This window comes from Pagrus major, chromosome 2 (genome assembly GCF_040436345.1).
Source record: "Pagrus major chromosome 2, Pma_NU_1.0".
Taxonomy (NCBI): Eukaryota; Metazoa; Chordata; class Actinopteri; order Spariformes; family Sparidae; genus Pagrus; species Pagrus major.
In genome coordinates, this window is record NC_133216.1 from 9,680,998 (window position 1) to 9,695,826 (window position 14,829).

Consider the following 14,829-nt stretch of genomic DNA (forward strand, 5'->3'; position numbering starts at 1 on the left):
TTTCAATACTTGATGCTGTGCAACTATTCACCCCTAATGACAAATAAAAACACGTATCTGAGACCTCTAGACTTCACTGTGGTGCTTGTTGATGCCTCCTCTGCTGCAGCTTCAGCGGCTGAAGTCGGACGGGTCTTGTTGGCCATTTGCGGCCTTGTCCGTGCGCTCCTGCACGCAGAGACTCATTGAAGTCATGAAAAAATGATAAATGCTGCAGACACTGTCCGACGCTGTTTACATGAGTACCCAAGGGCAGCAGGAGCGCAGGGTGGCAGCAGGCGGGTAAGAAGACAGCTGTGGTCAGACTGCAGACTGGCAGGCAGGAGTTTTGGACGTCGGGGTGAATCTCACTGAGACTTTGTGTGGATTCATGCTCAGTCATTTCCTGGAGTTTCTTCACCAGGACCAGTCGGATGTGTTGGAGTTTCCTCGAGCTGAGAAATGAATCCAAGAAATCTGCCAGTGGTGTTTTCCTCTCTGAAAACCTCTGAAACAGCAGCTGAAAGGAGAAATACCACATTATTTTTAACAACACACACAGTGGATTTCATGTTACACCAGATTAGACCTCTGTTGTTCCTCTACAACAGCCTGAACCTTTGTACTTACTGTTTATTGGTGTGAAAAACAAGGAAGACGTGTATTATTTGTCTGATTTTTCTGTTCCTGTCCTCCAGGCCTTTTTCAGGTGGTTTGTTACTGCCTCGCTCGAGGGTGGAAGACGTATTTTACCCTAAAGATGACTTCAATTTGAACATTAATTTAACATATGTTCGATGGAAATATCATATTTATCAGACAAATCTGTCATAATGTGAAAGTTAACTGCAGAAGGGAAACTTTAGCTGGCTCATGACCTTAGATCCATATTTTTTGTGTATCGAAACAAACTATGAACAAGGTAAGTGAGCGCTTGCCTATTTTCCTTGAAAGTACACAATTGTATCTGAGTTAACACCAACCTAAACTGGTAACCTGTAAAAGGAAGGTTCACCCAATAATACCCCATAAAGAAGAAGTGAGTTCTTACCTCACACTCCTCCTCTGCATGGTTGATCCTCCTCAGGAGACACCACTGAGCACCATGCACACTGTGTCTCTCTGCTGCAGAACAAAATGAACAAATGGTAATGCAGCCAGATGAATTAAAAAAGATGTGTTTCAACACTCACCGAGCTGCTCCTGCTTGGCCTGGATGATGCTCCTCAGTTTGTCCAGTTCCTTGTACTTCATCGCGAGCAGCAGCTTCGCATCTCTGAACTGAGGTTTTTGAGAAAGACTGACTTTTGCCAGTTTTTGATTTGAAAGCAGCATCTTCTCCGCAGCCCTCTGCAGCCGTTGAACCTGGAGGGGAACACGTGTGGTTCAAGACACAGTGAATCCACAGAGAGTTTTGTTTGCTCAGAAGAAGTAGAGGTCATATAATGTGTGTCAGAGGACTCACCTTCTCACTGCGCCTGATGATGAGGCTGATCTTGTCTTCATCCTCCAGCAGCTCTCGCAGCTCTCTGGTCCTCAGAGCTCCAAACTGCAGCGACAGAGACATGATGACACTTCTGCTCTTTGCTTCATCAGAGGTGCAGTAGGCTACCTGATGAGTCCTGCTGGGGCGCAATGAGCTGTTAGTGCTGCATTCAGGGACCGACGGAAAAGATACGACTGAAGCTTCCTGCAAGAAAATTATAGCTGCTGGGGTGTAACATGATCAACGTGGAAAAGTGACATGTTAGGTTTCATATTTTCGGTGTGTTTCTGAGTTATGATGCCTTCATGAAAATAGATGATGTCTGCGGTATTGATTAATTGATTAACATTAAAGGGGAACTACGTAGTTTTGGGGAAGAAATTCAAAATTTGAATATTAACAATATCAATGAGGTAATAACACAAACTTTCCAATAAATCTAAATTCAATATTTTAAATATAACATATATTAATACAATGTTTCATGTCTATTAAAACATATTGTTTTATTTCCAACATGTTTTATCAGTTTTATTAATATTGTTATTGTTTTTAATCTTATATCATTGTCAGGTATTTTATTCAATTTGACTTTTGTGTTGTTTTACTGTTTATTTTATATTGTTTGATTTTGATTTGATCGAGTTTTAATCCTGATTCAACCATGTAAAACACTTTGTGGCCTTTTTTGAAATGTACTGTACAAATAAAGTTTTTTCGAAACACAGTCTTATTTATTCTACTTCCGGTCCTGTTCTTGCTTTATATGTGATCGAAACATTTTATTCTCATCATGTTTTTAAAAAAATAACATTATTGCTACTCTGCTGCTGTAAGAAACTTGCAAATTTGGGTCTCATAGTTTTCATTCATGAAGATCAGTGTGTAGATTCTGTAGCAGCCTGTTAATGACATGTCACACTGGAAACAAGAGATGTTTTTGTGTTTTTATTATTGTAAAAGACAACAAACAACACATGTATTTGTTATTCCTGTTGGAATATATGTGAGATGCAATACATTTCATATAAAAGGAGAATATTTCTGTGTGTATTGTATTAACAGCAGTGTGGACTGCTTGTTTTGATCTTTCCACACAGACTAACCGATGTGTGTTGTTGACATCCTGTCACTGTGGGGTGACTCTGGGGTTTCTCCTGATGTCATCACAGTCTCTCTTCAGGTGATCCCTGCCACCCGCCCTCAGAATAGCTCAGCTATATGTGGCCTGGGTTAATCCTTAAGACGTGGCTGCAGAGCTGCGTCCCTGCTCATCCTGCAGTGAAAGTCCTGCGCCGAGACACAGAGGACTTTCTCCTCATGAGAGGACAGCATGCAGATTAACCACAACGGCCCTCAACACAGGACACCTCCACTGTGTGAGTAAATCATTTACCTTATGTTTGATCTTACACAGTATTTTATTAGAGTCGTATGTTAAAGCAGATCCAGATCAGGAGTGTGAGGCTTTAACTGCATAAGAGTAGCTATTTATTATCACTTTTAATAAACATGTTTTATTGCTTTACATGTTGCAAAGGCACAGATTTGTCTTTAATTGTATGCCCTCACAATAGTGTGTTGTGTTGCGCAGGTATTGTGAATGAACTCACCCTGTAAAGCTTCTGCTCTGTTACATAAGAAGCTTTTCAGTTCTCTGTACTGTATTTTAGGCAACAGCAAGTTGTACTCAGCAGGCGTCGATTCTCACCTGCTGCTGTTGTTTCCTGTGTTTTCATATCTAATGTTACCCATAATACTCATCTGAGGCTTGAAGGAAGACAAGAAAGCAGAAGTCTGACTGTTTTCAGGTTTTAAACTGCAGTTTGAGCGCTGAGAGACACAAATAAAATTCACGATCAAAATACAACATGTAATACTGCTATTTACGTAAAAAGAAAGGTTAAAAAGGCAACATGGCATCGTGTCTACTCATCACCACTTATGGTTGAAACCGGACGGTACCTGGAGAAAGCGTGGGAGATGAGATGAAATGTATCTTTATCAAGACAAATGTACAATTCATCTGAAACTTGTGATTTCATTTGTGTGGTTTTCTTTTCTTTTTTGTTCCCCTGCAAGAAATATGTGCAGTAAAGCAGTTTAAGTCGTCCGTTCTATAGTTTATAAAGGAAAGTCCAAACAGGTGATTTAAACTAAAATAATTCAAACTATTAAGTATTTTGCTTCTGTAACACAGTTGCATGTAGGGAGTGTTGTGACTCTTCAGTGTAGATACATTCAATGAAGCTTCAGCGTGTGTTTCTGTAAAATCAAACCATTGTGTGTGACTTCACATCTCCACATTTCTGCCTTCCAGCAGAGTGATGCATCCTCTGCTGCTTCTACCAGTCTGAAGTCTGAAGTGTGAGCCAGAACCAACCAGCACCATGAGCGTCGAAACCGCCTGCAGGCCAGAGCTGGACTCGGAGCACAACGGCGAGCTGGCCGACCTGGTGGCAGCCATGAACGTGTCCGCCAACCGAGTGACCCCGCCTAATGGCCACAGGCCCGCCCCCCCGAGGGCCACCAGCTCTAACAGAGCTCAACTGTCGGGCAGGAAGATGTCCCTGCAGGAGAGGGGGAGCCGCATCGCCCGACAGCCCACCATCGAGACCAAACGGGTGTCCATCACAGACGCTGATGTGAGCAGACCAGAGACACAGATGTTGGACTTGTTTACTTAATTCAACATGAGATCCATTAATGATAAAAATCTCTTTTTCTTCTGCAGGATTGTGTCCAGCTCAACCAGTATAAATTAAATAAAGAGATTGGAAAGGTGATTAATGAGAGCAGTGTCCTACATTAAGAGCAGCACAAGTGTTGACAAAGGGTTGTAAATCTGTTTATCTTTGTTGTTTCTGCACTGCAGGGTTCATACGGAGTGGTGAAACTAGCTTATAATGAAGACTCTGAACAGTACTATGTAAGTTGAAGCTTATAAATGCTGTTTTCATACAATCTGAAGGTGTCATGACCATCGCTGTGTTCATCTCTTTACTCAGGCGATGAAAGTCGTTTCAAAGAAGAGGCTGATGAGGCAGTGTGGATTTTTACGTGAGTTAAAAAATAACATTTGAATGTCTCATGAGTTTTTATTGCTCCTGTGGTGCTGGTGGTCACATGTTTTTGTGTTTGTGTGTACTTTCAGGCCGCCTGCCTCCTCAAGGGTCGCAGCAGGATCTGGTCCCTAAAGCCACGTTGCCTCTGGAGAAGGTGTACAAGGAGATCGCCATCCTGAAGAAACTGGACCATCATAATGTTGTGAAACTAGTGGAGGTCAGTCACATGTCAGTCCTCACTCGCTGTACATAAAACTGATTATAGTGCAGTTTGAGGGTCCCATGAAAGCTCTTTGGGATTGACATGTTCGTCAGTTTCTGGAAGAAATAGTATAGTGGTGGTATTCGTGTAAAACAGTGCAGGATGTGACCTGTCTTGCAGGTGCTCGATGATCCCCATGAAGACGGACTTCACATGGGTAGGGACTCATTCATCCCTTGTGCAGTAATTACATTTATGTGTCAATATAAAGTGCGGGAGTCATTAAATTCTGATTATTTTGTCCTCAAGCCTTCGAATTGGTGACAAAAGGGTACATTTTTTGCATTTTCCCTCACATTCCCAGTTAGATAGTTTGGGCCTGCCTTTAAATTAAACCTACATAACTCTTTTCCTGCCTTCCTCCACCTCTCTCGTCGGTCAGCCCGGTGATGGAGGTGCCTACAGACGACCCTTTCACAGAAGAGCAGGCTCGCTTTTACTTCAGGGACGTCGTCCTGGGAATAGAGTACTGTAAGTACAGGTTTAACTAACAGAGATTCAACTCTTGACCTTTATAGTTCCCATATGAATATATAAAACTTGTATTTCTTAGCTGCTCGGCAGACAATCAACATGTTGACTTCTCTGTCTCGTCCAGTGCACTATCACAAGATCATCCACAGGGACATCAAACCCTCCAACCTTCTGCTGGGCGACGATGGTCACATCAAAATCGCAGACTTCGGAGTGAGCAACGAGTTCGAGGGGACGGACGCCCACCTGTCGAGCACGGCGGGGACGCCGGCCTTCATGGCTCCAGAGATGATGACCGAGCACGAGGAGAGCTTCACTGGAAAGGTGAGACAAAACTGAAACAGACAGAGATAACCACTGAATGTTTTGGATTCGTGCTTAATTGTGAGAAATGAAGAACTGATGTCCAAACGCCTACTGAGAGCCCTGACGATCACTGTGTTTGTTTACCAGGCGTTAGACGTGTGGGCGATGGGAGTCACGCTGTACTGTTTCGTCATTGGGAAGGTGAGCAGGTTCACAGCAGAATGAACGTAGAATAAAGAACCAGCAGCATTTAAACCACTTTCATCTTGTCTGTCCTGTCCCAGTGCCCTTTTTATGACGAATACATCGTCTCTCTGCACAACAAGATCAAGAACAAACCTGTGGAGTTTCCAGACACGTAAGCAAACTTTTACAGAGCAGAATAACTAATTATGTTGCAGGATTTAATAGGAATCATATCGACACAACATAATGTAGTATCGGTTCAAATTTTAGACTCTTAGACTGTCACTGGGGATCTCTCAATCAAAAGACGTAGTTTGATGACATCATGAAGCAGTGTGGGATCATGGGAGTTGTTGTCTTCAGTGTTGTACAACCACTGTTCCTGATGAAAATCTATGTAGGAGTGAGCAATGCAAACGATAGAGACAAACAACAGTAAAGAGTGGCTAGCTCGCTAGTTCGCCGATTTTCCTTCCTCACTCTCTGACAAATCATCTGGTGTTTCCCGGGAAGTTATAGTACAGTGAACGCACCGTTACCGTGAATACAATTAAGTAAGTACACAACCCAACAAATTACTGTGTAAGCTCCTGCCAATTAATGCAGAAATGACTCGTGTTAGCGCGGATGAAGACTGTATCTGGCCGCTAAAAACAATTGTTTTCACACTTTGTAAAGGTGTTAAAGTAGATGTCAATATTGAATATTATAATAGTGAAGCTTCTGAAAATATTTTACTTAGAAGTGATTAGATAAGCTGATAATTTGTTAATAAAGAGTCATTCTGTTCTCCTTTCACTGACTTCATCTCTCTGTTTATGTCCTATGATGATGCTGCTGTTACATCCTGTACATATTATCATAAAACCAGGAGTCACATGAAAAATATGCAAAGAACCAGATCAGTCTTGTTTCCTCTCACTTCACAGGCCTGTAATAAGTAATGGACTGAAGGAGCTCATCGAGAAGATGCTGGATAAAAACCCTGAAACAAGAATCACCATCCCTGAGATTAAGGTGACTGGGAAAGAAAATCACCACATCTGATTAAAGGAGACGTGCTCACTGCCAGTTTGAGTTTAATTGTCATAATGATGTGTTGTTTTTAATGCGTGTGTGGTTAACAGCTCCATCCGTGGGTGACGGAGAACGGCTCCAATCATCTTCCTCTGGAGGAGGAGCACTGCTCGGCGGTGGAGGTCACTGAGGAGGAGGTGCTGAACAGCGTCAAACTCATCACCAGCATTTCCACTGTGGTGAGTCGCACGTCGCTCACGCTCTGCTCACAGTTTAACACTCGCTGGTTTGAGTGTTTCGGGTGAAAAATCTCAGCTGCAGGATTCACATTTAGGCTTCCTCTTTCAGCTCTATCAGACCTGTTCCTCAAATCTTATTTCCTCTGACATTAAAGCAACATTATGTACGTTTTTTACTGTAAAACAACAGCTTCAGAATCATGTTGATGGTACAGTGTCTTGTAACAGGGTGAATGGTGTCTCTGACCCCTCTATCACTTGTTTCTGCACTGTGTAACTTCAGAGAGAGGGTAGGATCACAGCGTTACATACATGTTTCGTTCAAGAGGTCAAGAAATTGTTATGATGTCATGAGTTTTGTTTTGTAGTTAGCACCTACATCACGTCTGACAAACTGTTACAGACCTGGGGTTTGTATTTACAACAGTGGTGTTGCACTCAGAGACTGTGGGGGGCGCCAAGTCACACAAAATGCAAATTTCTACATAATGGCTATTTTTTATGTGTAATTATGATTATGATTACATTTGCTAATGATTCATTTGGAGAATGGTGTGTGGTTTTCTTCTGTAGCATGGCAACATTTCCTTTTATTTATATTTATATATATATATTATATTTACGGTCCTGACAGGAACACACTGTGCATCACAAAGAATACAGTAAAGGCATTCAGTTGATCACGCTGCCTTTAAAGTTGAGACATTGCTATATTCATGACAGGATAGAAGAACTTTTGTATGGTATTTCTAATAAGATGCCACATAAAAAAACACCACTTTGACATTTAAACGTGTATCTCTCGGTGTGGAGACAACATGTAAATGTTTTGTATTTTGACTGAGACTGTCTCTGGTGTCCACTGCAGATTCTGGTGAAGTCCATGCTGAGGAAGCGCTCTTTCAGTAATCCCTTCGAGTGTCAGGGCAGACGGGCGGAGAGGTCCATGTCTGCCCCTGGAGGTCTTCTTATGTAAGTAGCCTACTCTGCAAATCCTGCTCAGCCAAACTGCCGGCTCTGCGATTAGGCCTCTAACAAAACAAAGCAGCGAGCAGATGCTTGGATAAAAATAGATCAGTCAGTTTCATACTTTATATGTGCTGTGAGTCTCTCACATTTTAAATATGTTAGATCTGTCATCATATCTACACCATTAATCTCTGCATACTGACTAGCTGTTCTACTGTATTTGTTTTGTTTTTGGTCCTTAAATTAGCAGCACGCTCAGCCAGATAAAAGCATTTGTCCTCTCCTGATAAGCTAAATGGATGCCCCTGCGGCAGCAGTAATGGCTGCGCTGCTTTTGTTTTCCATTAACAAGCCAGTCCTGTCTGCGGGGGGGCCGCTGGCACAGCTAATTACACCTACATGTGAAGAGATGTGATGCTGCAGCTACATCCTCCTCCACACATGCCCAGGCAGCAGCAGCAGCACCACCAGTCCTACACCACTGCAGTCTCCCACACACTGAAATCTGTGCAGATGTCTGTTCATCTGTGATGTGTAAATGGCGAAATCTTTGACAACAGCCGGTGCATTTGGACACTTTTGTAACAAAGAGTGGATGTTGTTATTAAAGGTGAATAGTTTCCACTTCGCCAGGTGTAGTTTGGCTCGACAGCTGGCTTAAAGAAGATCAAAATGTTTGAATTTGATCTTCTTGGAGGGATGATGTATTGTGGCATCGAGCTCCAGAGATTAAGTATTTCACCTCTCCGCCTACAGTAATATGGATCATTTATTTCAAGGTTTATAGTCTGGTTTGATTTTACAGGAGCTGGGTGTATGGAAATCTAAAGTGTACAATATTAAATAAACAAGTAATTATGAAATGAGTAACCGTGTGAATAAACACATGACATTGCAAAATAACTGTATCAATTTTTAATATATTCAACTCATTTTTATTAAAATTTCACCAAGCTTCTTTATACAATAACAAAGTTTATTGCAGATTTTTTTTGTCCATTCCAACAGTTGTAGTAAAATATAAGTAATGTCAGTCGTGATTGGCTGTCTGCTCAACAGCCTATTACATAACAGGCTCTGCTCTGTCTGACTTCACTGACAGAAAAAAAAAAAACTCTTCGACAAGACAAACTGTTAATGAAGTAAAGCAGTCATGTGTGATAGTGTGAAATATTGTGAAATAAAAAAAAGTTGTAAAAAAGAAAATTGGAAATAAAAACTGCTGGAAATAAAAAAAGAAAAGAAAAAGGAATCTGCAATAAACTCGGAAGGATGAAAATGAGTTAAATGTTAAAAACGTACATATTTTGTATTTCTTCACATAATTACCTATTTCATAATATCTTATATATTTAATATTGAACACTTTGGGTCTCCAACCAGTCATCCACAGGAAAAATTACAGATTTCATAATAGTTATTCAGTTTCTTGCTCAGCGTTAGATGAGAAGACACCATGAACCGCCATACAACTGTTATATTTGTCAGTCAAATACAAAGCTACAGCCAGTTAGCTTAGCTTAGCACAAAGACTGCAAACGAGTGGAAACGGTTAGCTAACTATTTGCTCCTCACTTTTGTTTTTGTACAAAATGAACAGTTGATCAGTGAGCTTTGGAGGTGCTCAGTGGACTTTGTTACCTTTGGATGGGGAGAGGCTAGCTGTTTCCCCTTGTTTACAGTCTTTATGCTAAGCTAAGCTAATCGCCTGCTGGCTGCAGTTTCATATTTACTGTTTCTCATCTAACTCTCTGCAAAAAGCAAGTTTATTTTCCAAAATGTCTGACTTGAACCGCTGCGGCCCTGCTGCAGTGAAATGTTTTTTAATCTGTTCATCATTAACTGTGTTTCAGACTGATTTGAGTATAAATTCTGGCCTTTTACATTACATCTCCTTCTTGCAGGGGCTCTTGGGGCTTATTGGGGTCTACGCCTCATCCTTCCCTGAGGTAAACTTTATAAAACTGCTCAGACTGAGCTCATGTGCTTCATACACGGCGCGGCTCATCGGTTGTTTGTTCGACCTTAAGAGGATTTAAGAGAGACGAGACAACACAAGGCTCTCGACAACGAGCTGTACCCAAAATAAACGGACACATGGTTGTTGTTGAGTGCGGAAGCTGAGAATGTGTGTTCGGCTGCCAGCAAGTCAATTATTTAGTTACCTTGAGACAACAAAGCTCATTTCCTTGTGATGACAGGTAAATTGATCTCATTATCGTCAAGGACAAAAGGCTGAGAAGCACAAGAGGACGATTTTGATTTCTAGAGATCACGGGATGATTGTGGAGAACTCAAGAACGACTTGTTCAAGATCACTGTCATGACTGTCAGGGAGGATTCAAGTCTTTAAATGACGAACACTGATCTGAACAACACATCCTCACACCTTAATGACTTAATAGGTAAATTGCTAATCACTATCTAAACGACAAAGCCTACTGTACATGACCTTTGTTGAGTCATACCGGATTTTAGGCACAAAATATCTCAAGATTACGATAACGGCATTAAAAATTGATAAATGCAGTGTGGCCTTTCTAGGCTTCTGTAGCCGAGTGCTTTGTGTTGGCTTTGCTGTCTCTCTTGTGTCCTCTTGAGGTTGATGTGATGAGCTGTGCTGTGGAGGACGTGCACTCTCTGACATTTTTAGTCTAGTGTTTTCCCTCCAACACCCCTCCTGCTCCTGCTCCTCCTCCTCCGCCTCCTCCTCATCTGCAATCTCACTTAGTCCTACCCCCAACAACATGATCGAGCGTTTTTCTCACCCGCAGGAAAGTGAGCAACGAGGGGAGCAGAGACGGAGAGCTGGAGGACTTGTATGAAGATGATACATTTACAGAGTGTACAGAATAAACAGATTAAAACACAGGAGAGACCCATGCAGAAATGTATTTGTTTTTCTACCTTTCCTTCTTTAATTCTCTCTTAATTTTGCTTCCTGCTTGCTGTACTTACATGCTTTTCTCACTTTAGTGCAGACGACCTGTGATAACGAATATTTAAAAGATGGATAGTTCATGACCTAAGATGATCACACGTAGGATTAGATTTCATTCGGCTTGTTTACTGATGTGTTAATATTTCAGATACAGACGGCACGATTGGTGATCTTTGGATTGTTGTTAAAAATGATATGAGAGAAGATATTTTTACATTTTCCTACAGCTGTTGAAGACAATAAAAGCTCTCATTTCAAACAGTGACTGAGAAAAATGCAGCTTCTTTAATGTGCAGCACCACAGCAAGTTTGCTGTGTTGAATGTGAAACACTAGATGGCGACCTTGTGACAACAAGCCTTTGTCCTGTCCTTGGTTTGCCTCTCACTCCTTTTTTGCCTTTTTCCTTTACTTATTTATTTTTTGGTCATAATAATGTAGCGAGAAATTGGACAAACACACTTTAAAACAATCAAACAGTGGCTTGATTTTTAAGCCTGTGTCAGTATCAAGTGCACTTCATTCTCCAGACCAGTAGAGGGCGGCATTTTGTTGCAAGTAAAGGCATCAACAACAATCCAGGAGGCCTTGAGTTTGAGCCCTTTGAAATAGTATTAACCCACCCTGCTAGAGCTCAGATTTGACCTTTACAGCAATTAAAATACGTTCAGGAAAATGCCACACCATCAAATTCTGACATATGATCATCATCTCTTGGAATATGTTCACAATATCAACAAAACTCTTGCATGAAAATAATGCAATATCTAATTGTTATGGACAGACCAGGGATTTCTCAAGATCCACGTCACAGGTAATCAGAAAGCTATTGTCTCCGTCTTTGGCATTCAAAGAGTGGTCCAATCGGATCACGGCTCAAATTTTATGTCTAAGGTGTTCCAACAGGTGATGCGGCAGATGGGGACAACTCACTGTCCCTCCAGTGCGTATCATCTGGAGAGCCAAGGGGTTATCTTGAAATCAATGCTGAGAGCCTCCTGTCATGAGTTCAAGGGAGACTGGGATGAGGGTGTTCCTAAAGAATCTACTGGTTCAGGTAAATATTGTATATAACATTTTTGCAGCTCCTATAAAAGGTTGAAGACAGTGGGTTGCCTTTGACGTTTTTTTACTGGAAGAAAGTGTGAAACTGAAGAACGACAGATTTAAAGACAGAGATTATAAATCAGGAGATGATCAGATTACAAAATGTAAGAAAAAGTCTCTATGGCCTCTATGTGCCTCTAAATCTAAACTTTAAATAACAAAACAATTTTAATCTTAACCAAAGATGTTGATAAAACCTGAATATCTTCCTGAATTCAAGTGCCCAAAACCAGTGGAAACTTGTTTTGTGGATTACGGAACATTAACATATTTCATACAGTATCCCAAAACTGCTCTCTTCTCTCTTTAACTGTGTTGCAAAAATAGATGTTTCAGGTCTGAGGATAAGAAGGAGGCATGATGCTGCAAAATGTAAAATCACTGACCAAGAGAGCTCCTGCCAGTCACCACCACACTGATCAGCACAAGTTTCAGGTGTATCACGCTGTGCATACATCACTGGTTTTCGGAGTGGCAGGCTTTATTAAGCTAAACCTACAGGTCCAAACAGACGACAGCGCGCTGTAGAGTGGGCCTGAAGGTTTCTCTGGAGGTGTGTGTAGTAGGTGGACCAATATCTGTGATGGTCTGAGACGGAACAGAGCGACGTGGGAAAGAGACAATGGCAACAAGCGCTGAGTGGAGACAAAAAGCTCTGAATGTCTTATGAAAAAAAATATACTTTTTTTTAGCTAACGAATGAACTGCAATATAAAGACAACTTTGAAGAAATAGTTCGACATTCTGGGGGAAACAGCTGGCCTGGTTCTGTCCGAAGGTGAAAAATAATTATCTTCTTCAAAACCACAACTTGTTTTTACATTTCAGTTTTTGTACAGATTAAACAAACAAGACACATTGTGTTCAAGGTGCTCGTAGGTGGATTGTGTCACATTTAAACTGAGCCAGGTGAACTGTTTCCCTCTGTTTTAAGTCTTTATGCTAAGCTAAGCTAACAGGCTCCAGTCTCATATTTACTGTAGACACATGAGAGGGTTTCAATCTTCTCGTTTCATTCTTGACTTAAAGTAAATAAATGTGAATGCATCATATCATCAAATATAAACAGTAGTAGCTCATTAGCATTATTTCCCAGGTCAGTATTAGTTCGCACACATTGTGGACCCTGGGAACATAGAACCTTAGGAACATAGGATCCTCGCAACAAATGGCTTTGAGAATATAGGATCCTGGGAAGGCACGTAGGACTGGGGAACATAGGACCCTGGGAACATATGGCCTTAGAGACATAGGATTTTGGGAACAAAGGATTCTGGAACAGAACACCTAAAGAACATAAGACCTAAGGAACACAGGACCCTTTGTCACGTTCCCATTTTGTGCCACATAAATGTGGGGAACATAGGACCCTGGGAACACAGGAATGACTCTAACAAATAAAGCTTGTTAGCTTAGTCACTGTCTGAATCATTTGCTCTGAATCTGATTTTTCATCGAGACAGTAGGACTAATGTTGCGGCATCATAGAAAGAAAAGCTTAAATTATTACTATAATCTGATCAGGTGGAGACATGATTCATGAAAGCTGTAGTAGCACATTTTCTATCGCAGATAAACATCTTATATCCTCAAGTGGCTTGTAGCCTCCAATAAAACCCAGCCTAAAAATGGTTTAAAATATCAGAAGAATAAATTACATCCGCTCTTGCGTTACATTCTGCGTGAGAGCTGCTCCGTAAATATGTTAAAATTAAATAAAAACAACTACTAAGCCTCTGCAGGCTGAAATGGTTCATGAGACCATTTGTATTCCTGCAGTCAGCCCATTTTTCAGCCGTTGCAGTTATGTGAAGACCAAAGAGGAGTGTTTCTGAGCAAAGATTTCTGTGGAAACAGTTGCCATGCAACAGCACAATACTGCGCTCATACAGAGTAGTAACTTCACTGTATGACTGCTCTTTTTCCTGAGCTCACTGCCTGAGTAGTAATGCACCGACCTATTCTGTTCTCTTCTATTCTCCTGTATTTACTGCATCTTAAAATACACAATACGGTCTTTATTTTCTGGGCTGTAACTGTGGTGTCATTGTCTCGTGGATGGGCAGGGGAAACTTTGCTCCAGCGTCTGGGTCCACACCCAGACTCCCTTCAGTTTCCACATCCAGAGCCAGCTGCAGTTCAGCCTCAGATACTTAGCTAAACACTGACCCTTGGCTCTCGCTGTTCACCCTGTGTTCCTGTCACCACGCCACGTTTCACCCCTCTTTTCTCTCCCTCTCGCTGCCTGTAATTCACCACGACTGACCCCACTGGCCCGCTGTCAACTGAACTGTACATCCCCCTCAAGGCTGGAAAGGGGAGGAAGGTTTTTCTTTTTTTTTTTCTTTTTTTCTTCTTCCCTGCACTGTTGGGAATCCCCTGTGCCCACACTCATAATGAGTCACCAGCTCAGACGTCAGGCAGCCCCACAAACACTGGAAGGTATAATTTGTCAGCCGGTTGGCACCTGAGGAGCTAATTGTAAAACAAAGCATGACTGGCTAGACGCTGTTAAGGTAAAAGAACACACACAGATGCCTCACGCTGAGGAACAGCAGCACCAACAGGACTCTTTCAGAGATGAATACACTGGAAATACAAAGCAAGAAAAGAAAGACATGTTCAAATACATAATGATGACATGTAGAGGGCAACAGACTGCATGGCTTTCATCAAATCCAACATAGAAACATAGGACTTTCATGACAAATCAGGATCATAGGGCCTTAGGAACATAAGACCTTGGGAACATACGACTTCGGGAACATAGGATCTTGGGAACATAAGACCTTAGAAACA

The 14,829-nt window shown here is 41.6% G+C and overlaps 1 protein-coding gene across 1 annotated transcript; it reads left to right on the forward strand.

Moving 5' to 3' along the window:
- Nucleotides 1-3,855: 3,855 nt before the first annotated feature.
- camkk1b (calcium/calmodulin-dependent protein kinase kinase 1, alpha b) lies at nucleotides 3,856-10,839 on the forward strand. The gene is made up of 16 exons (XM_073490685.1): nucleotides 3,856-4,110; nucleotides 4,200-4,247; nucleotides 4,341-4,394; nucleotides 4,474-4,525; nucleotides 4,620-4,747; nucleotides 4,913-4,949; nucleotides 5,042-5,063; nucleotides 5,175-5,263; nucleotides 5,391-5,590; nucleotides 5,720-5,773; nucleotides 5,857-5,930; nucleotides 6,688-6,775; nucleotides 6,886-7,014; nucleotides 7,883-7,986; nucleotides 9,888-9,932; nucleotides 10,758-10,839. The coding sequence occupies exons 1-16, from the start codon at nucleotides 3,856-3,858 to the stop codon at nucleotides 10,837-10,839; spliced, it is 1,461 nt and encodes a 486-aa protein (XP_073346786.1).
- Nucleotides 10,840-14,829: the final 3,990 nt, after the last annotated feature.

What these genes read in the sequence shown, in the direction of transcription:
- camkk1b (XM_073490685.1), top strand. Translation starts at nt 3,856, where the DNA reads ATGAGCGTCGAAACCGCCTGCAGGCCAGAGCTGGACTCGGAGCACAAC. An exon ending in TAAATAAAGAGATTGGAAAG is followed by an intron (nt 4,248 to 4,340) that starts GTGATTAATGAG and finishes TCTGCACTGCAG; the next exon opens with GGTTCATACGGAGTGGTGAA. An exon ending in TCACCAGCATTTCCACTGTG is followed by an intron (nt 7,015 to 7,882) that starts GTGAGTCGCACG and finishes TGTCCACTGCAG; the next exon opens with ATTCTGGTGAAGTCCATGCT.